We start from the raw sequence: 22,170 nt of genomic DNA, 5'->3' as shown, positions 1-22,170 counted from the left end.
GAAAGACAAGTCACCCTAGTGGGCCCCTGGCATAAATAGGCTATAAAACAGAAGGAAGAAATTCCTGTCTAAAAGTGACAGGGTGCACAGCAGAGAAAAAAATCCCTCAGTCTCAAAAGGCAAATCAGCGGACTGGTCAAGTCTTCAAAAGCTAAATACAAGACTACAACAAGCTTCCAAGCAAAGGATGGAGAAGTAAGACTCTTTCTACTGGAAGCCTTAGTGTGGTAGTGGTCGTGTCCAGTTCTGCTCCGATAAAGACGATATGCTGCAATGGTGACAACGCAGATTTTTCTGAGTTTATTGTAATGCCCAGCTTATTGCAGAGTGAGAGAGTGGACTCCCTGGCCTGAATGACTTGATGCCTGGTGGTGGCAGTAAGGAGCCAATCGTCTAGGTATGGAAACACCTGGAATCCTAAACGTCTCAGGTGAGCCGTGACCACTGCCATGTATTTGGTGAACACTCTGGGGGCTGTAGTGAGACCAAAGGGCAGGGCTTGAAAGTGATAATGATTGGCTCCCAGCCAGAAGCACAGATGATCCCTGGATGGTCTGGCCATTTTTATGTGGTAGTACGCATCCTGGAGATCTATCGAGCACATCCAATTGTCTTTCCCTAGGAAGGGAAGTATTGGCTGAAGCGTGACCATCTGAAACTTTCTTTACAGATTTGTTTAGTCTGCTGAGGTCCAATATAGATCTCCAGTCTCCTGTCTTTTTTGGAGCTAAAGAATCTTAGGTTCCGGATCCTGTCTGGTCTGCTGGGACTGGTTGGATGACCCTTTCTTAGCAATGTCTGGACCTCTACTGTTGCTTGTTCTCTGTAACTGGGTGGAACGCCTGGGATTTTCCTTGTCAGTGGAGAGGGTGTGGCAAAAGGGATGAAGTATCCTCTGGAAAGGATATTTTGTACCCAGTTGTCATTTATTTTGAGCCAGGCATCTCGGTACAAAGATAAGCGATCCCCGACTGCCTCCAGAGCAGGACAGTTGGGCCTCCTTTCAGGAGTGTTGGTAGGGCTTCCCAAAGAAGTGATCTCCGTCACCCTGGTGTTGCAGACCCCCTCTGCCACGAGGGCGGCATCTTCCATTATTGCCCCCTCCTCTGCCCCTGGAGGAGGGTTCACCACATGTGGCCTGAAAGGCTCCTTGGGCTTTTTGGAACCACATTTTCCCCTCCCCTTTGACCCTTGGGGTAGGGTCTGGTAGGGGTGGAAAAACAGACCCCGACGGAAGAGTCTTTCTGTCCTGCTCACACCTGGTTAAGGTTTCCTTGACTTTAGGCTCGAAAAGAGATGAGCCATCAAAGGGGGTATTCACGAAGGATGACTTGAAGAGCTCCGCAAAGGAACACAAGCACATCCAGGAGTGTCTCCTAAGGGCAACTCCTGTACCCGCTACCCTACTCGTTCCATCAGCTACATATGAAATGAGGTGCATGGACGAGTTCACTATAGAAATGAGGGTAGCAAGCCGGGCGGCAACTTTGTCTGTAGCTCCTGCAGCTAGCGTACCCTAAAGAGTATCTCCCAGCTCTTTAAGATCTCTTTGTAGTCTGGTAAAATTGGTTAAATAGTTAAGCAAACGAAGAGCAAAGGTCGCTGAGCTAAACATGTGCTTCCCATATCTATCCATGATCCTGGAGTCTCTGTTAGAAGGATGGATAGACAACAAAGTTTCAGACATTTCATTTTTGGTGGCTGCTGCCACCACTATGGCATCAACTGGCACATCTTTTGTCAAGAAAGAGATTTATCTAGGGGGGGCAGATATGAACTTATTAGGCCTCCTGGGGACAGGCTCCATAGTATCCGGAGACTCCCACACCCTTCATGAGACCAGCTGCATAAGCTCATCGAAGGGCGGAGACACCCAAAAGGTGGAGGGCTGAGACCCAAAAGCATTCAAGAGGACTGACTCATCCTCAGTAGGGTTGGTGGACTGCCAGTCACCCCTCTGCCTAAGGATTTCCAGTATCTCAGCAATGAGATATCCTCGGAGGGGGGCAGTGGGGACCCTTCTGATTCATCCGATTCAGTGTCAGATGTTAATGACTCCTGAGGGGAGTCCAAATGTTTCCGCTTACACAATCTCTTCCTGGGAACCTCCTCAGGTGGGGGCTTCTGGGGAGGTCTCGGAAGAGCATGGGCCACCCAATGGGGGTTCCTCAGGCTCTGGGTCTCTGCGCTTAGCAAGGATTTGTGAGGCAGAAGCAGACAGGTGCTTTAGGGGATGAAGAAGCTGGACCCGAAGTTGAGGATGTCTTGGGAGACATAACTCTCCTCATGGCTTCAAAGGCACCTCTGCTCCAATGCGAAGGACCCACGGATCTGAGGAAACAGTCGATACCCCCGGCACCAGGACAGTGGGCTCAGATCCCAAGGTAGGAGACGAGCTCATCCGAGCCAAAGCCCTGAGAGGCAAAGTTGGAATCGACAAGTCGGTTCAACTATCCTCCCCGGACCAGACCAGAGAGTGTCAGCTCCTAGAGTCCTTTATTGGCGCCGAGGAAGTCAGAGTGAACGGAGCCGAATACACTGGAGCAGGCGTTGGCTCCAAAGGCTCCACAATCAGCAAGTTCAACTCCTCCAGCTTCGAAGGACCAGTATGGCTCAGAGGAGGAAGAGATATAGCTGGTATATGGGTCTTCGGCTCTGAAGCCGCCTGGGTCAGAGCCGATAATTTGGCAAAGGCCTGTGCCTGTACAAGTTTCTGCACCACCCGATCCACATCCAAATCAGAAAGGCTAACAGAAGACCGGAATGATCGGACTGATGGTACCAACTGGAGTAGTGGTGATCTAGGTGTTTCGGATACCAGTTCCAAAACTAGGGACTGGCTCCAAAAAGAAAAGATGTCTACTCCGAGACCTGTGGAGCAGATGTCACAGACTTTTGATTTCTTTGATTTTTTTCAATTCCACAGAAGTCTTGGAGGACTTTGAGGACCAAAGCCTCTTGAAAGGTAGGTTTCAACAAATCCTTGTCAATTAGTTTTCTTTTCCTTTCTTGGAGGACTCTAGAGGAAAAAGAATGGCAAATGGAACATGTTTCCTGTAAGTGCAAGGCACCCAAGCAGTAGACAATTCACATGGCAGTCAGTAACAGACATATTTTGCCCGCATTCAGGACACTTTTTAAACCCTGACTTAGGGTGTTTGTCCTTGTCATCAGCCATAACAGAAATTGACACACCCAACAGCAAATACAGAATAGCCTTCTAACAAAAAGCAGGCTAACTATAATCACAGACACACACACAAGCATTTTAAACTAAGGCTAACTATAGGTACTGATAAGCCTTCTAATAAAAAACAGGCGAACTGTAACCAGAGACACACACACACACACACACACACACACACACACACACACACACTTTAAAACCAAGGCCAACTATAAATACTAACAAGTTTCTAAATAGCACACAAGCTTGATATATGCACATACCCATTGATATATGCACACACCCAAGTCTAATAATTATAAAAAAGTGACAAAGGGTCACTGAAAAAGCACTAAGAAACACAATATTATGCTAACAACAAATATGACCAAAAGGGTCACAGAATAACACATTTTTAGTCAGAAAATTTAAATAGAAGTTTAAACAGGCCTATGAAGAAACAAGGCCAAATATATAATAAAGCACACAGGGAAGGGAACACTACAGATAAAGCTTTAAGAGCTTATCTAATCTAAATAAGTATTTTAACAAAAAACTAGCAACAATTTTAGTAACTATAAAGATATTAAAGTTTTTACTGGCCTGAGCTAGCAAGAACCTCCGATCAGTTGCAGTGGCAAACTAGATCCGAGGTAACTCAGGGTGCCTCATGGGATCGGGACTTGGCCTAGAGCTACTTGAAATCCTCGATCTTGGCAGTAGGTGCTGACTCGGAGCCGAGGGATCGGCTCCGAACCCATCAGTAAAGAATGAACTGTGAGATAGAACAACTTCACATTCATGATTTACTTATGAACAAAATCTTAAGGGAAACACTCAACAATATACTGAGCTGGCAGTGGATGGCAGTACCTATACTCAGTCAGAAGAAATAGCAAACCTGCTGGCTGATAAATTCAGCTCATACTTCACCCCCTCATCACCTCCCATCACTCACCATGAAATACCCCCTACCATTCCTTTGCTTGTTATCACAAAACAGGTCATCACTGCACTCTCTAAAGCTACAAACACAGCATCAATGGGCCCTAATGGAACCCCAGTGTGCCTATTAAATAGCTTGAAACATGACCTAGGATACCCACTGGGCTCTCTATTTAACCTCAGTCTCCAAACAGGCTTTGTGCCAGCAGAGTGGAGAATAGCAACAGTCATCCCTCTGCACAAGGGGGGAACCATCAATGGACCCAGGAAACTACCAACCCCTAAGTCTGACTAGCCTCATAAGCAAGGCTATGGAAAAGATAATCCTGGACCTAATTAACAACACAGAAAATCTTCAGACTCTAGACCCAACCCAGTTCAGCTTCATCAAGGCAAGTCCTGCCTACTCAGTCTGATGGACTTCTTGAGAAGGTCACCAAAGCCATGGATGTGAGTAAGACCGTGCATACTGCCTACCTTGACCTGGTCAAAGCATTTGACACAATACCCCACTTGGGTATTACAGATAAACTTACAAAATTGGGCATAAACCTTTACATCACCAGATGGATAGCCAAATGGCTCACAGATAGGACACACATTGTTACAGGGGGGATTCCACATCGGGCAAGAGGCCAGTCATCAGTGGTGCACAACAGGGCTCAGTGCTGGGCCCCCTCCTGCTTGGAATATACTTTTCAGATGTCAAGGCAAATGTAGATTGCCTCTGGCTGACCAAGTTTAATGATGACTGCAAGCTGGGGGCAATCACTGACTCCCCAAACAGTGTTGATATCCTACAGAAAGGACTGATGCAGACTAAATGATTGGTGTAAGAGCCATGACCTCAAACTAAATGTGAAGAAGTGCATAATATCTTCTGGGAAATCAAATACCCCTGTAAATAACGCTGATAGCACCCACCCCCGAGAGTGGACACAGTGGTGACAGATCTGGGTACACATTTATCTGAACATTCACCACCATGTGCCTTCTATGTGGCTCAGCTTATACGTAAGGGCACAGCATCCAGATCTAGGATATCCCAGCACCACTGTACTCGGCCCTCATCAAACCAATAATGGAGTACAATGCTCCCTTTGGCATGTGCCTCACCAGGCACCTGCAACAGTGTAAGCATCCTCAGAGACTTCTCACCAAAAAATACAGGGTATGACAAACATATCATATGCAGACCAATTAAAAGCCCAATCACTGCATTCAGTTTCCTACCAATTACCAAGGGGTGATCTGTGTCTGACTTACAAGGCAGTCTTTGACCCAGCCTTGATGGAAATGTTGCATATTCACAAAACTAACTGTACAAGGGTCACCCACTCCAAAGATCTAAACTTGATCTCCAACATGAATATATCATGCTGGAGAGACAGGTGTGTACCAGAGATTGCTCCTCCTCTGCAATAAGCTTTTAATTCACATGATCATCTTCAAGCACAATCTGCACCAATGGATGGGAAATCACAAACTCACTCCTGTGGTGGTGCCCATATCCCTTATGGACAGAGGCAGTCTGTAAAAATTGTCAAACCCTGCTTGCTGACCCTTGCTATCTTTCCCCTAGAGAAAAAAATGAGTAGAATCTGGATAAAACTGGCTAGTATTGTAAGGGCTGTTGAGCCATTAGCCTAGTAATCTTCTATGAACCTATCAAGGAGTTCTTCACCTTGGTATTTACAACGTACTGATGAGACAGTGTGTTGACAAGGAGAAGGAGAAATTGAGTACCCAGGGAAATAAGGTACAGTTCCACTGGTTCACAGGCAGATAGGTCTTACGCTTGACAGTCAAACCTACTGAACATCAAGAAGCTGGACACATGCAGATATTTTCTACTTCCCATATACGTGTTAGCATATTGAGGCAGACAGAGATGCAGCATCAGATACGTTCTGTTTAAAGTTTATTGAACAGTAATTTGCCAAGTAGGGAGATGTAGCATGAAATATATTTTGCTGAGCTCATGTTCACTGAGTAGTGATTTGCAAATTTTACCAAACATAGGCTTGATCTAACTGATGTGGTAGTTAACATGCAGGGATTTGAATCACAGGCCTAAAGCAGATGCCCTATGTTGACTGTCTAAAAAAACACTCCAGCTATACTCTGTGGCATATCGTCTACTCAGAGGCGATCTCTGCTTAACATACAAGGCCATGTCAAACCCTGAGCTGTTGGACATGCTCCACTTAAAGAAATCCCAATCCCTCAGAGCCATATGCTCCAGGGATCTAAACCTTGTCATCACAATGAACAAAACATGCTGGAGGGATAGGTTCCTGACCCAGAGACTCCCCATACATGTCAAGCAGAGCGCCTCTTGGCCCTCTTCAAAATGAACCTTGACGATTGGATGGGAGACAGGAAATTTACCCCGGGGATCACGTCAGTCGCCCTGCTAGACAGGGGTTTAGGGAAGTAAATATTGTGGGAAGAAATATCCAGGGAATTGTTATGGCTAGGATTGTACAGGTCCTAGGGCCAATAGCCTAGTACCAATCTATGAACATATGATGTTGGCAATGCTCATGATTTATAACCCTATAGGAAGGTGGTGCATCCATGGAGCTGGGTGGTGCATTTTTTTTTTTACATTTTAGCTGTAGAGTAGTTGGTGTGGTTTAATAAGGTTGTCTTAGCATTGTAGTATGAGAATGGTATGTAATGCAGGTCGGTGGTGTACGTTTTTAATTTATGAGGTGTGTATTGGAAGCTGTAATTTAGAGTGTAGGTGTGTGTCACTGTCCGTGTGTGTGCTAAGCATAACAGCAAGACAGCAGTATCTTTTCATAATTTCTCTGTTAATGAGTCTTGTTTACAAATGGTAGGTATGTGGAGAGGATAATGTTTTAAGACTGAAGGTTTGCGTATGGTATTATGTATTTTATTTGTTGTGCATGTACTCATGTGTTTGAAGTTCATTGTTTAAGATCAGAAATCTTAAGGATGTCAATGACAAATTTTTATCTAAATAAAATCTGTTTATGGGCAACCAGAAAGTGTCTCAAGTTTTAATTATAAAAAAAACTGTAAGGTTTTGCAGCTTGGAACTGCAAATAATCAATGTTAAAAATGGGTGGTCAAGGACATGAAGCACTAACAGATTAGGGTTAGGGACAATTATTGGTACTGATCAACCTTTTAAGTTCCATATGAAGGACATTAAGGTTAGAGTCATAAGAAAGACTGGCTTAATCTTTGGTACAATGGATTCAATATTAATAAGACCAATTACTGAGAATAATTAAACCTTCCGCATATTACAATATCTGTCATGAATAATCATCAAATCGATAAAGGAGATATGCTAAATTAATTACATTTATGAAAAATTTAAATTATGAAGCAATATCAAAACATTTAAGTCTTTACAACATCACTTATAAATTAGTAACAGGTAAATTTTGCCTAGCATTCAGGGCTTCTACAGAAGTTTTACGAGATCTACATTTTTTTTCTTTAAAAGATCATTCCGAAGGGATAAGAAAGAAGGAATTTCACATGAGAACAAAAACTAACAGAACTAAAAAGAGGTGGTTTTATTACCCAAATTATTCTGAGACTGTGGAACATTCTTCCCCTAACGATTAGAGAATCAGAAACCTTCAAATTTTTCAAAAGTCAGGCTACCACAGTAGAGAGAACAGCTACTTATATAATATCTAGAAGACTGCTATATTAAATTGTCTAGATGACCAATGGCAGCAAGGTATTAACTGTTTATGTGGTTTGAATTTTAGATATAGATGGCCGTGTACATCAATGCTGTGTCCAATTGTTCTCGTTAATGGAAGAAATAATTCTGTCTCTTACTCCCTTATTTGAATGCATTCACAACATCACTTCCAACTGTAATATTAGTCTTCTTCTTCCCTTTTGTACCTCTGTTCACCCTTTCTTTCATCTTGCATGGTACAACTTTGGATCCTTCACAAAATCTAAGATATTTTGTCTCCTAAGCCTTGAACTGTTTGTTCAGTACATCACCACAAAATGCACACTGTAGAGTTAACTGCAAATGTGAGCATTACAGTACTGTAGCTTTCTGTTTTATTGCGTTCTACTTTAATGCTTGATATACATGAATATATGTACGTACTCCCTAGGCGAAGCCTGAAAATAGTCTAGATGATCAGTGTTCTGTCCTTGTTCGAAAATAAATAAATAAATGCATGTATTTTATTTATTTATATATATATATATATATATATATATATATATATATATATATGTATATCTGTATCTCTCATCATCATCAGCCCCCTTTTTCCCATTTTTTCTACATGGGGTCGGGGCATCGTGTTAACTGTCGCCAACTCTCTCGATTCAGTGCCACACTCCTGCCTTCAACACTCATGCCTGATTGTCACAGATCTTCTTTCACACAATCCATCCACCTCTTTGCTGGACATCCTCACTTCCTCTTACCTTCTTCCTGTCTGCCCCAAATATTCCTCACAAGATTGTCTTTTGCTTTTCTGCACATGTGCCCAAACCACCGTAATCTGTTCTCTTTGATCTTGTCTGCAATTGGAGCTACTTTGGCTTCAGCTCTTATGCCCTTATTTCTTCATTTGTCCCACAGTGTGCATCTGGTCACCTTTCTCAGGCACTTCATTTCCATCACCTCTAGCTTCTTCAACTGTTCTGATTTTACTACCCAGGTTTCTGTACTACACAGTAGCACTGGTCGCACCACTGTTTTGTACACCTTACTTTCCAGCTTCTTTGGCATTCTTCTGTCGTAGACTACACTGGATACTCTAACGCAATTGGCTGTAGCCCCTCTGATTCTAGCTTTGACCTCTTCATTCAGACTACCCTTCTCCTCAACTACTCCTCCCAGATACCTGAAGTTGTTTGCCTGTTCCATTATCTTCCCTTCTATCTCTATTCTCAGCTTCTTCTGATTTCCCCAGTTTGTTACCATCTTCTGATTTCCACAATTTGTTGCCATTACCACCATCTTATTTGTGCTTAGTTTCATCCCATGTGCCTTCAGATTTGCATTCCATTCTCCTAGGCTCAGAGTCTGCCTGTACTGCCACATCGCCTGCATACAGCAGCTTTGTTGATCCATCCCCTTCAACCTGTTTGCTAAAGTAGTCCATCATCAGTATGGACAGCAGTGGGCTCAGAGCTGAACCCTGATGTACACCTACACCCACTGGGAACCCCTCTGTGAGGCCAAACACTGTCCGTACTTGAGTCATTGGACATACATACAACGTTATTTTTTTAGGGAAGTTAATGACTGACCTCCTGATAAAGAGAAGTTTTCCATAAATTTGAAAGACACTGTGCAATATTTCCATTACATTTGTATTACTCCTATTTAACTTTAATATTGCGCTCTCCACTCTAATGTTGGCTCTAACACTGCATTCTAGGCATAGACTTTCAAACAGAAGTAGATCAGACACTGCCTTACAGACCAGGCAGCTGTGACCTCTAGCTTATACAAAGTAGAATATTGTGGCATTTCCTGAAATATTTGTTAATAGTTCAGATTTTTCAACCTCATTATTTATTTATTTTATTTAACATTTGTTGACCGGGAAAGTCCGACTAGATTCCACAGAGCCTGTTTTAAGTGGAGGCCCGGGGAGAAATGCTCCAGATGCATGTCTTTGGAATGTGGGAGGAAACCAGAGGAAACCCATGGGAACACAGGGAGAACATGCAAACTCCACACAGAAGGCAACCCAGCCAAGAATCGAACCGGAGAACCTCTTGCTGTGAGGTGACAACATTAACCCTGCACTACTGCGCCACTCATGATTTCTCTAGTACGGAATCACTACATCTGTTTAAGTTCTTTGCAGTGGCTTATTTGAAAACAAAGCTTCTCCTGGGCAGTCAGTGGTACTTGGGGAAGTACTGGCAAATATGTACAAGGTCTCCTCTGATATCACAGCGGTATCATAGATCTAGGAAAAAACATGCACCTTATGCGGTTACATTACAGGTCGATAAAATAAGAATTTTGACAAATGAAATGGCTTCCTGTGGAGCAGTACTGAATATGAAGTCCTCATATTCAACAGTATTCAAATGTTCTTTACAGCAGTTGCCTGATGGGTACTGAGGTGACTTAATCAAGTCTTGGATCCACATTATCTACCGGCAAAAATAAAATTTTGACCTGGGGCTTATCTTCCTTCACTGCTGAAATTTCTTGACTTTTTTCCTATGCCACCTTTTCAGTTTTGAAACCAAAATATTCTGTTAAAGCAAATCACCACTTGAAGAAAGCTGTACTGTCATTAAGATAAATTAGTAGGTAAAGATTCATGTCAAAACAAGGAGTGCAACATTCAAAAATCCTCAAACACTACCAGAAAATAACAAAGCCTAATATTTTACCTAAACCCCTCTCACCATACTAATACCACTCATTCTCCTATAGGATGCTCTTTCAGTCACCTTCTCTACTCCTCTCTCCCCAAATTTTAAAATCAGCCATACTAATTCCTGGAATATATCATCATTACATACAAGCCTACATAATTTCTTTCTCACTTATTCTAGCATCCACTAGCTTTCTAACTAGAGGGGGAAAGGTAATAAAGTGGGATGCTCGGGATGAGGTCAAGCAGAAGTTTGGACTTCAGGTAAGCGACTGCCTTCCCTATCAGTGATTAATATCACAATATAGGCAAACAGAAAGTGATAGGGGAATATTAAGTGAAATATTGGCTATGCTACAGTTCTTACATGAATCTAGAACACAAGTTGCTGATGAAAAAGGGATAGTTACTAAGGCATAGACATTACTGCATGATAACTATAAGAATCCATCAGAGGTTAGCCAAGATTGGGAAGTAAGACTGAAAAGGCGATTCACAAAGGAACAATGGGAAGACATTTGTATGGCTCCCAAGTATGCAACAAAGTCCAGAAGGTTTAGGACTTTCCTTGGCAGTGTTTGCATAGGTGCATTTATACCCCGAGCAAACTTTAGAGAATTTTTCTTCATGCAGACAGAAAATGCTAGATGTGTGATGGGAAAGAAGTAACTGGGAACATGTTTTTTTGGGGATGTAGCAAGTTGGCAGACTTTCAAAACTCACTACAAAGTACTTTCTCAGAAATGTTGAGGGAGCAAATGGTTGTATCTAAAGAAATTATTCTGTTGAGCGGAAACACAGGATTTGAATTGTCTAAACATATAAGCCCGTACTCAGTTTAATGTTATTGGCTGCCAAAAAAAAAAAATTGCTAGAATATGAAATCAAAATGGAAACCAATTGTAACTGAAGTACTGAATATTGTAAATGAGATAAAAGAACTGAAGTGAAGATCTTTAAAAAAAAGGAAATGTGCAAATTACATAGAAATAAATGGAACTTATGGGAACAATACATATCAAATAATGTTCAGGAAGAAAAAAGAAGTTGTGTACTCATCATAACGTTCCATCTGAGTAGTTATACTTAATTTTTCTGCAACCTGTGGATATAGGGATCCATATCGGATCCGAGCCGGCAACTTGTTTCTGCTCCAAGCTCTGAGCTCCTCCCCTTACCCATAATGCCCTACCATCTCCTATCTTCCCTCAAATCGAGTTTGCTGCAAGTAAAAACATAAGCAAGTCAACCCAATAAACCAATCCTGAAAAGACAGGACAAGGTCCGGGGGACGGAGGGAGGGAATGTTGCAGAAAAATGAAGTATAACTACTCAGATGGAATGTTATGGTGAGTACATAACTTCTTTATCTGAAGTAGTTAACTTCATTTTATCTGCAACCTGTGGGACAGAGTCCCCAGCTACTCCAATCCTGGGAGGCCCTTATGGAAGGATATTCCTGAGCACCGCAGAGCCAAAGGATGCTCTACCCCTCGAAATCAGATCTAATTTGTAATGGGAAATGAAGGTATGTGAATTGGCCCAGGTCGCTGCTGCACAAATATCGTCCAAAGGCACCTTAGACCAAAAAGCAGCAGAAGTCGCCATGGACCTAGTAGAGTGAGCCTTAACAATACCAGGAGGAGATAAACCTTTTGTTTTGTAGGCATGTGAACTACAAAGAGTGATCCATCTGGCCAAAGAAACTTTAGAAATAGCTTTTACCACAAATGCTTTGGAAAAGGAAACAAACAATTGGTCAGTCTTGCAGAAAGACTTCGTTCTATGAAGATAAAAATGAAGCTAAGAACATCTAACAAATGGAGTTTGTATTCACCTTTATTTTGGAAGTTAGGAAAGAAAACGGGCAGATTAATGGACTGGTTTATGTTTGCTTCAGATGCCACTTTAGGTAAGAAGGAAGGGTTAGTACGGAGGGAGACCCCATCCTTATAGAATACGGAGGCACGGCAGACAGAGCTTGAAGCTCAGAAACCCTCCTAGCAGATGTAATGGCGACTAGGAAAGCGGTCTTCCAGGACAAAAACTCAAGTCCACCGAAGCTGCGGGTTCGAAAGGAGGAGCCACCAATGCCTGTAAAACAAAAGTAAAGTCCCAAGGAGGCACTGAATCCTTGACAGGTGGCCGTAACAGAAAAGTACCTTTAAGAAAAGCCTTACACAGCCTAGAGGAGGCTAAGGCCATGTTATCTTCACCAACATGAAAACTGGAAATGGCTGCCAATTGTACTTTCACTGTGGAGGAACTGGCTCCTTGCTGAAGGATACCAGACAGGGAGTCCCAACACTGCTGGAACAGGGTCTGTAAAGGGATCTATTTTTCTCTGTGAGGCCCAAATAGAAAAGCACTTCCATTTACTGCAATAAAGTTTTCTAGTGGAGCCTTTAAGAGAAGCCACCAGAATGGATTTTACCAGGGATGAAAGACCAGGAGTCCTGGCAATTAATGAACTGGAGCAACCAGGCTGTCAGCTTGAGGCTGCCCAGATCAGGCGGACGTGCCCCCAACAGATGGGAGATTAGATCCTGGCAGGGACCCAGAACCCACGGGGGAGCTAAAAGATGAGATTAAAGGAATGGGAACCAAACCTGATGAGGCCAGAACAGGATAATGAGGGTCACTTTGCCCCGTAGTCGGCAAGCTTTCTGAAGAAACTTCAGAATGAGTGGCAATGGTGGACAAGCATACAGAAGCCCGGGGGGCCAAGCATGGACTACAGCATCTCTGGGGACTTCCCCTGGAGAGGGAATCAGAGTGAAGAACTCGCTGCACTTCGCATTGGAAGGAGATGTGAAGAGATCGCAGCAAGGCTGACCCCATGCAAGGAAGATCTCCTCCGCTACTGACTGTTTCAGAGACCACTCATAAGACATCAGAATGGCCCGACTCAATCTGTCCACTAAAATGTTGGAGCACCCCACGATGTGCATTGCTATCAGAAACCGACCGGTGGAAATCGCCCATTCCCACACTCTCATGGCCTCGCGACATAGGGGGTAGGATCTGGTTCCCCCCTGCATTTTGATATACCAGACAACAAACATGTTGTCTGACTGAATTGCAATCAATCCGAAAGGGAGGACTGTGTGAAAGGCTTCCAATGCTAAAAGCACTGCCCTCATCTCTAGAACATTTATGTGCACCTTGGTCTCTGACTGGGACCACTTGCCTTGGACTGTCCTTCCCAAACAGTGTCCCCCCACCCGAGTTGGGAGGCGTCCGTGGTCAATGTGGCTTGGACTGGAGATGAAGCGAAGGGACATCCTTTTGATATCTCCAGTGAACTTAACCACCAAAGAAGAGACGTCCTGCAGACGTGACTGATCTTGATCAGAAATTCCATGGGCAGGTCTAGCAAAGACCATTGAACAGCCAGAGTCCACTGAAGAACCTGCATGTGAAGGCGCGCACAAGGGAGAATCGATATGGCGGCAGCCATGGAGCCCAGAGCCCGGAGAACCTTGCTCACCTTTGAAGACTTGGAGTTTGCTATCTGAGCTATGTGGCACCTGAAGTGTAGGATCCTGTCTGTTGTTAAGAATACCTTCATCTGCAAAGGGTCTAGCCATGCCCCAATGAAGTCTAGAACTTGTACTGGTTGCAAATGGGACTTGTGAACATTGACTGTAATTCCCAGTAGATCTGCCAACCAAATGAAATAATCTCGGACCAGATACAAGTGATGCTTGTTGGGCACAGCAAAGAGCCAGTCATCCAGGTATGGAAGCACCTGAATACCCTGAAGCCTCAGGTGAGCCGCTACAAATGCCATTACCTTGGTGAACACCCTGGGGGCTGTGGTGGGACCAAAGGGTAGGGCTCTGAACTGAAAATGACTGGCTCCCAGCCGGAAGTGCAGAAACCTCCTGGAGCTTCTGTGTATTTTGATGTGGTAGTAAGCATCCTGGAGGTCTAACGAGCACATCCAGTCTCGGAGACAAGGTAGAATGGACTGTAGGGTGACCATCCGGAATTTCTGTTTGGCTACCGACAGGTTTAATGTTGACAGGTCTAGAATGGTCCTGAGGTCCCCCGTCTTTTTTGGCACCAAAAAGAACCTTTAGTAGACTCCTAATCCGGACTGATCGGGGGGGACCTGTTTGATGGCTCGTTTGATAAGCAGCTTTGAAACCTCTAGAGCTGCGGCCACCCTGTGAGCGGGTGGAACATCCAGGTGGTGTTCTGTAATATTTGGAGGGGAAACAAATGGGACAGAGTAACCTCTGGATATTATCTGTAAAACCCAGTGATCTGTCGTAATGGACTCCCATGCCACTGGGTGTAAGGACAATCATCCCATGACTGCCTCCAGAGTAGGACAGTCGGGCAACCCCTCAGGACTGACCGGGTCTATCAGAAAAGGGCTCCCTAGACCAGAAATTCCTGGGACCCCCTCTACCTCTGGGTCGGCATTGATCCTGTCACCCTCTGCAGCTGGGGGAATAGTTGTCCTGAGAATCCCGGGAAAACTGAGATTTTCAGAACCACACCTTCTTCTGCCCTCTTTGATTCCTAGAGAAGGACCGCTGGGGGTTAGAGAAGCGGACTCCGATGGCAGACAAAGTCTTCCCATCCTTTTCAATTTGGACAAGTGTGTCACGTACTGTCTTCCCAAAAAGGGAAGAACCGTCATAGGGAGCGTTGATAAACGACACCTTGAAAGGGTCCACGAACTGACACAACCTGAGCCAGGCATGATGCCTCATGGCTATGCCTGTCCTAGCTGCCCTAGCTGCTCCTTCTGTGGCATGGGAAAGGATTCGCATTGATCTGTTTGAGACTGACTTCAGAGTAGACATTTTCCCCAAGAACAACTGTCTGTCCTGTGGCGATAAAGACTCTGGAGGTGACTCAGCGAATTCCAAAGCAAGGTCTCGCTGAAGCCAAATCACATGTGCCAAATAATTCAGCGCATGGATAGAAAAGGTCACTGAGGAGTACACTTCCCAAACCTATCCACCGACCTGGACTCCTTGTCTGGAGGGTGGACTGAGGAACTCTCCTGTACTAGTTCCTTCTTTGTGGCCGCTGCAACCAACATAGCATCAACTGGGGCTCCTTTCGACCAAGGTTGTCTGTCAGAAGGGGGGGATAAAACCTTGTCTGGGCATTTGGGGATGGGCTCTGATGGTGTCAGGCTCCTTCCATGCCCTCGTGGTGATGAGGTCCACCAAGGGGTAAGCTGGTGGGGACTCCCAGGAAGTAGATGGGCCCGTGCCAAACACCTCCAGGAACACTGACTCACCCCCAGAAGGTTTTGGGGCTGACCAACCTCCCCTCTGGCAGAGGATCTCCATAATTTCTCCAAAGGAGATGTCTTCGGGAGGTGACCTGGGGGAACCTTCTCCTTCATCTAAGTCAGTGTCAGTAGTAAGGGACTTGGGGGAGTCCAAGTGCCTCCTTTTGCACTTGTGCTTATGGTGACCCTTTTTGGTGAGACTTTCAGAAAGGGATCCATGAGCTGCAGGGGTTTCCTCAAAGAAATTAACCTGGGTATCCTCTGGCATGGGCTGTCCCTGAGACAGGATGAAGGGAGTCGTCACCAAATCCAGGGGGGCCTGGGTGGTATCTGAGGGGATGGGCTGGGGTCTCAAGCCCTGGGAGAGAACCCTCTCCTGCACTTCGAAGGCAGAGGGAGAAGCCCTCCCCGGATCCGAAGCGAGGACCGGAGCTGAAGCCATGGTAGCCTGAGGTCCGAGGTAACGGATCGGATCCAAAAAAGTTGGAGCCGAAGAATCCATTCCCCAGGCCCGACTCCCTGTCCTCGGCTCTGAGAGTCACTCGGATCCGAACAAGTTTGATCCGAGGAACTCAAGGTAACAGCCGGAGTCGAGGTTGGAGGAACCATCGGCGCCGTGCTACCAGCTCCGAAAAACCTCGGATCCAAGGGCCCCGAAGCACGGATCGGGGAAGGAGAGATGGGGTGGAAAAGAAGCATGGAGGTCCCCCCTCCAGAGGGAGAGGGGCCTGGCAAGACTCCCATCTGAATTTGGGTCTGAATAAATCTCTACATCATCCTGTCCATATCCATGTCCGATAGGCTCCGAGTCGACCTTGAAGAGGCCACTGACTCGGATCTGGCTGGTCTGCGCAATGGGGAGGAAGGCCTCGGGTCCGAATGTTCCAACAGCTCTGGTGAGAAACGAGGAGACCAGAGCCATGGAGAAACAGGCCTCATGGTCTTAGATGGGGGACTGAGAAAGATCTCCCTGTCTGGGATCTCTTACGATGTCGGCCCTTCTTTTTCTCCCTTTCCTCTCTGCGCCTTTCTTTATCTTTTTCTTTGTCAGACACGCTGACTGAAGATTTGTCCTTAGAAGACCGACCCATCACCAGAAGAAGAGGGAGGTTGAGTCCCTGTCTGGGTGGGAGGTGGTACACTAGAGACCAAGGCTGAGGCAGATTCCAGCATGGCAGCAGGGAGAAGGCCTTTGGCAACTAGCTTGGCCTTCCGATCCCTAAGAGCCCTCCAGTTAAAACCAGAACAGATAGCATATTGAGTGGACAAATGTGCCACTCCCATGCAAATTACACACAGAGTGTGACCATCGGCCAGGGAGAGCTTATGGCTGCACTCTGTACATTTTTTAAAGACAGGCTTCGGCTGATCAGCCATAGTCCTGCACTCAAAGGTACAAACACTACCTCTCCAATAAACGACACACAAACACAGGTAGGTGGAAGGACAGGCCTAACTGAAACACCGATGACCAAGTGAGATACTACACAAGGGGAGGAAGGGAAAAAATTCACTCAATCACACCTAGATACCAGAAAAAAATACCACTTACTATCCCTGCTCAGAGCAAAGGAGACCACGATGCACACTACTGCCATGGCAAATGAGATCTGGAGGAAGATAGGAGATGGTACGGCATTATGGGTAAGGGGAGGAGCTCGGAGCAGATGCTAGAAAAAAGTTGCCGGCTCGGATCTGATACGGATCCGTATACCCACAGGTTGCAGATAAAATTAAGTTAACTACTTCAGATTGAGACGTTTAAGGGATGGCAGAAATTTTGTAATTTATGTAATCCTGTAATTTATGACAATTATCAAAACTGTATACTGCATAAAACATTTTTTCTTTTCCAGTAATGTGCAAGTGCATTACTGCTGCAACTATGAATTAATAAAGATGTTTACAAAAGCTGTTAAAGATTACATGTTTTAAAGGAAGAATGAGTTACTGTGTACACTGGACTTAGTATGAGGGAGAGTGTAAAGACAGTTAAGAATGGAGTAATCAATACAGATTTAGTAGTAAAAGATGCACCCAGTTTTAACCTTAAATGTAAAACAACAAAGGATGACTGAAGATCTGATGGAAGAATGATAAATGGTATCTCTCCCTTATGAACATAATTTGAGCACCCACTTTTCAGTGAATGCAAATTAATTAGACTGAAACTTGATGCAGTTTTAAGAAGTAACACTGTCACTGAGAGGAGAGCATTACAGATACTGGGATTGTAAATCAACAGGGGTAAGGAAGACGTCTCTTATCACTACTGTTGTATGATCCTCGAGTTAGTATAATATATACGGACATCTAGAAGAGTGGGGAGTACAGGCTGTAAAATTGCTTGATGGTTTTACATGGGACTTTATAATACCATTGTCAATTAGTTGTAATCAATGAAACAACTGATTACATCAGCTAAAAAGTATGCAGGGGACGACAGAAATATGACATTTTAGTGAGAATAAAGCATCACAGGAACAGATTAAAATACTGAAATTACCACATTTATTGAAATAGGTACATGTTATAACAGCAACACACATGCGTTTATAGCAACAAACCATTGCAGAAGATACCACATGGGATGTTTTTTTTCTTTCTTCTTTTCCAGTTTACTTTCAGAACTTTCCGCATGACCTAAAAAAGAAAAAAAAAAAATCACCCTTTTATTTATTTTTTTAATTAAAACTATAACGAAGCATAGAAAGCTTCCTGATAAATGCAGGTTATCTCCTTATAAAGAGTACAATTAATTTTTTACTCAAACTATTACAACACTGGGGTGCATTCCCCGTGAATGACAAATGTGTCAGAACATCTAAAACTCGCCAACGATTTCTGTTAATCATAACTAAAATCAATGAAAAAAAGTAATAGGTTGCAATTGGCATTTCAAAAAAGAAAAACAAAACACACCACCCCTGGAAATTAAATAACTCCAGGATCACACAAACACAAAGAAAAAGGGTAAAAAAAAAATAATAAGGAACTATGTAAAGGTCACTTTAATGAAATTCAACTGTTCTATATTTCAACCAGCTGTACCACTGACAAAGAACACCAATAGGTTCATAGATGTTTATTAGGCTAATGACCACAAGGGTCTTTTTAAGCTTAGCTATGCATTCCAAATCTCTGGCAAGTTCTGATACCCTTGATAAGTGTAAGCGTGGGCCTGGGAGATGGACCTTTTAAAGGTTACCTGTTTGCATTAGACACACAGGTGCCAAACCAGGGATGATTTTCTGGTTTCCCATCCAATTGTCCAAGTTGTACTTGAATTGGGTTAGGGAGGAACTCTGCTTCACATAGAAGGGGAACCTGTTTCACAGACAGGGTAGTTTCTAGGATACATATCTATTTCTCCAGCAGATCCCATTTATATCACAGGCAATGTTTAAGTCTTTAGAATGGATAATTCTGCTACTGTTTGTTTTGTGGATATGCAGGAGTTCCATCATAGTGGGGTCTGACAATGCCCTGTATGCCAGGCATAGATCTCCCCTCAAAAGCTTGTACAAGACAGGATACAGGGAAAAGGCCTTGAGGTGGTCTGAATAGGACATATTACTTACCCCCTGTATTCTTTTAGTGAGGAACCTCTGTGAACATTCTAGTTGTTGGATATGCCTGGTCAGGTACATACCCAAAGGGTGCATTGTACTCAGTGATAGGTCTGATGAATGATGCATACAGTGGGAAAATGACTTCCTTGGACTTAGATGCCATACCTTTGTTTATAAGTTGTGTAATATAGAATGATTTCCTCACCACTGTAGACACATGATGATCAAAGGCTAGATTACTACCTGTGTGTGTCCCCAAGTCACTCACTACTGGGTCAACTCTAAGGGGTGTGTTGTCAATATGATAGTTACCAGGGATGGAAGACTTTCCAAAGGATACTATTATGCATTTCTTGGCATTTAGTTTTAGTCCATGGCTCTAACACCAGTTATTTGTCTGTGTCAGCCCCTCCTGGAGAACATTTGTGTCCGTGTGAGATTCAATAACGGCTCCTAATTTGCAATCATCTGCAAATTTAGTCACCCAGAGACCACTGACATTGACCTTGACTTCTGAGAAGTAAATGCCAAAAAGGAGCGGTCCAAGGACTGATCCTTGAGGGACTCCACTTGTGACTGGCCTCTTTGTAGAGGTGAACTCCTCAATTCTAACTTCCTGGGTCCTGTCTGTGAGCCAGATGGCTATCCACCAGGTGACATACAGGTTTGTACCCATCCTCTTGAGTTTGTCAACAATGCCTAAGTGGGTTATTATGTCAAATGCCTTGGCCAGGTCAAGGTAGGCAGTGTGAACAATGTTGCCCTCATCCATTACTTTGTGAACTTCTCATAGAAGTCCACCAGATTGAGTAGGCATGATCTGCCCTTGACAAAACCAAAATGGGTTGGTCCAGTGTCTGGAGGTTTACTATATCTCTACTGATCAACCCCATGATAATTCTTTCCATGGCTTTACATATAAGACTACTGACACTTATGGGTCTGTAGTTTCCAGGGTCTGTAGATGGCCCACCTTAGTGCAGAGGGATGTCTGTTGCCTTCCTCCATTTATAAGGCACAAAGCCTGTTTGGAGGATACAGTTAAATAGTAATTCCAGAGGGCCTGATAGGTCATGTTTCATGCTATTTAGAAGGCAACCTGGGATACTGTCTGGGCCAACTGATGCAGTGTTCTTGGTCTTAGAGAGCATTAAGGACCTGTTCCCTGGTGACAGTAGGGGGAGTTATATTGATGATATTTCCTGAGGGAAGGTTGAGGGGGAGAGGGGAGTAAACTTGGAGCTGAAGTTATCAGCCAGGAGGTTTGCTATTTCTTCTGGCTCAGTAATAGATGGCTCCATTTACAAATTAATTATGCACACAACTGTGCATGGTCTTTGAGGTTGCAGATATAGCTAAAGAATGCTTTGTGGTTGTCCTTGGCCTGGAAGGCCAAACTTCTCAAATTTGGCTTTGGTAGACTGTATTTGTCCTCTGAGTTGTTTAGTTTGAGTGCTTTTATCCTTCTGGGTGCTGCACCTCCTAATTTTTGCCATGATTTTCTTCCTCCTGTTTTACATCCGATTGATTTTGTGATTCCACCAGGGTGGCTTGTTTTTTGAGTTAGTTCTGTACTTCTTCCTGGTAGGTACAGCTGCCTCTACGCAGCTATTAACATGCATGTACAGGGTTTCTGTGAACAGTTCTGCAAAGGCAGAAGTGTTCTCAGGGTTTATAGGGGTTTGCAATTTTGCCAGGTTCTCAAGTAACAGCAGAATGTTAGCCTTTAGAATAGTTCACCAAAAGTTAACTGAGGGTACAACACAAAAATGTAACCAACACCAAAAACCCACAGTAAAAACCACGATCCACACTGTTTAGTAAATCCAAGAACCGAATGTTCTTTAATGCAAACAAACTCCTGTACAATCAATGGTTGAGCGCTTTCATGTAAATAATACACTTCATCAGAACAAAATGAAAAGCTGAAGAAACAGTTTTAACAGAAAAAGACTGCCAAAATTAATTAGTAAATGCAACGCCCTTTCATTTTTTAAAAAGACAGTATGCAAATGCTCTAGTCTTCTTCTTCTTTCGGCTTTATCCCGGTTAGGGGTCGCCACAGCGGATCACCTGTCCGCACATTGAATGGCAGTGGAGTTTTACAGTGTCGAGTTGCCAGCCGGCCCAACCTTCCACAGAAGGCACACTCACACGCACACCTAGGGCCAATTTAGAGTATCCAATCCACCTGCAGCATGTCTTTGGGATGTGGGAGGAAAGAGCACCGGAGGAAACCCACGCGACCACAGGAGGACATGCAGACTCACAGAAGGCACCCCAGCCGAGGATCGAACCGGAGAACCTCTTGCTGTGAGGCAGCAATGCTAACCACTGCACCACCGTGGCCGCCCTATGCAAATGCTCTAGTAAAAGCTCATAATACAGTCAAACCCTAAATACATCAACAATTCCTATTCATTTAATTTAAAATATATGAATCAATTAAAAACAACCTTTTAAAACTTAGTCTATGACAATGTAGATTAAAAATATGCCACATCAATATAACTCAAAAGAAGAAAACTGTTCAACAATAATGCGACATTCCTATACAGAGAGAACAACAATGGGGGAAAAAATGAGGACACAAACCTAAAATAATGTTGAAGATACTTCAAAAATAGTTAAGTAAATGACAGTTAATAATAATAACATTAATGTGTACTCCAGTGTAACAGTACAACCTATTTTTTCTTCCAATAATTTCTGTTTCCAGAAATATTGAATTGTGTTTAACCCCAACAAAAAGTATTAGGTAGAATTGGAGTGTGATTTTTTACGAAAAAACCCATAAACCTGTAAACATCAAACATTCCTAATCAATGGCTTGGTGGGAATCATCTCATTAAGACCAGG

At 43.8% G+C, this 22,170-nt stretch overlaps 1 protein-coding gene across 1 annotated transcript in view; it reads right to left on the bottom strand.

Moving 5' to 3' along the window:
• The window catches only part of LOC122813733 (CD276 antigen-like), a 281,152-nt gene extending 262,767 nt beyond the window's left edge, over window positions 1-18,385 (bottom strand). The window contains exon 1 of the mRNA XM_044086204.1: window positions 18,307-18,385. Within this exon, the coding sequence (XP_043942139.1) occupies window positions 18,307-18,309 (3 nt within the window). The 5' untranslated portion in view covers window positions 18,310-18,385. The remainder of the gene's footprint in view (window positions 1-18,306) is intronic.
• Between the last annotated feature and the right edge of the window lie 3,785 nt (window positions 18,386-22,170).

Source organism: Protopterus annectens, chromosome 10.part0 (genome assembly GCF_019279795.1).
Source record: "Protopterus annectens isolate FY-2018-M chromosome 10.part0, PAN1.0, whole genome shotgun sequence".
Classification (NCBI taxonomy): domain Eukaryota; kingdom Metazoa; phylum Chordata; order Ceratodontiformes; family Protopteridae; genus Protopterus; species Protopterus annectens.
This window is presented reverse-complemented; position numbering and strand designations above follow the sequence as displayed.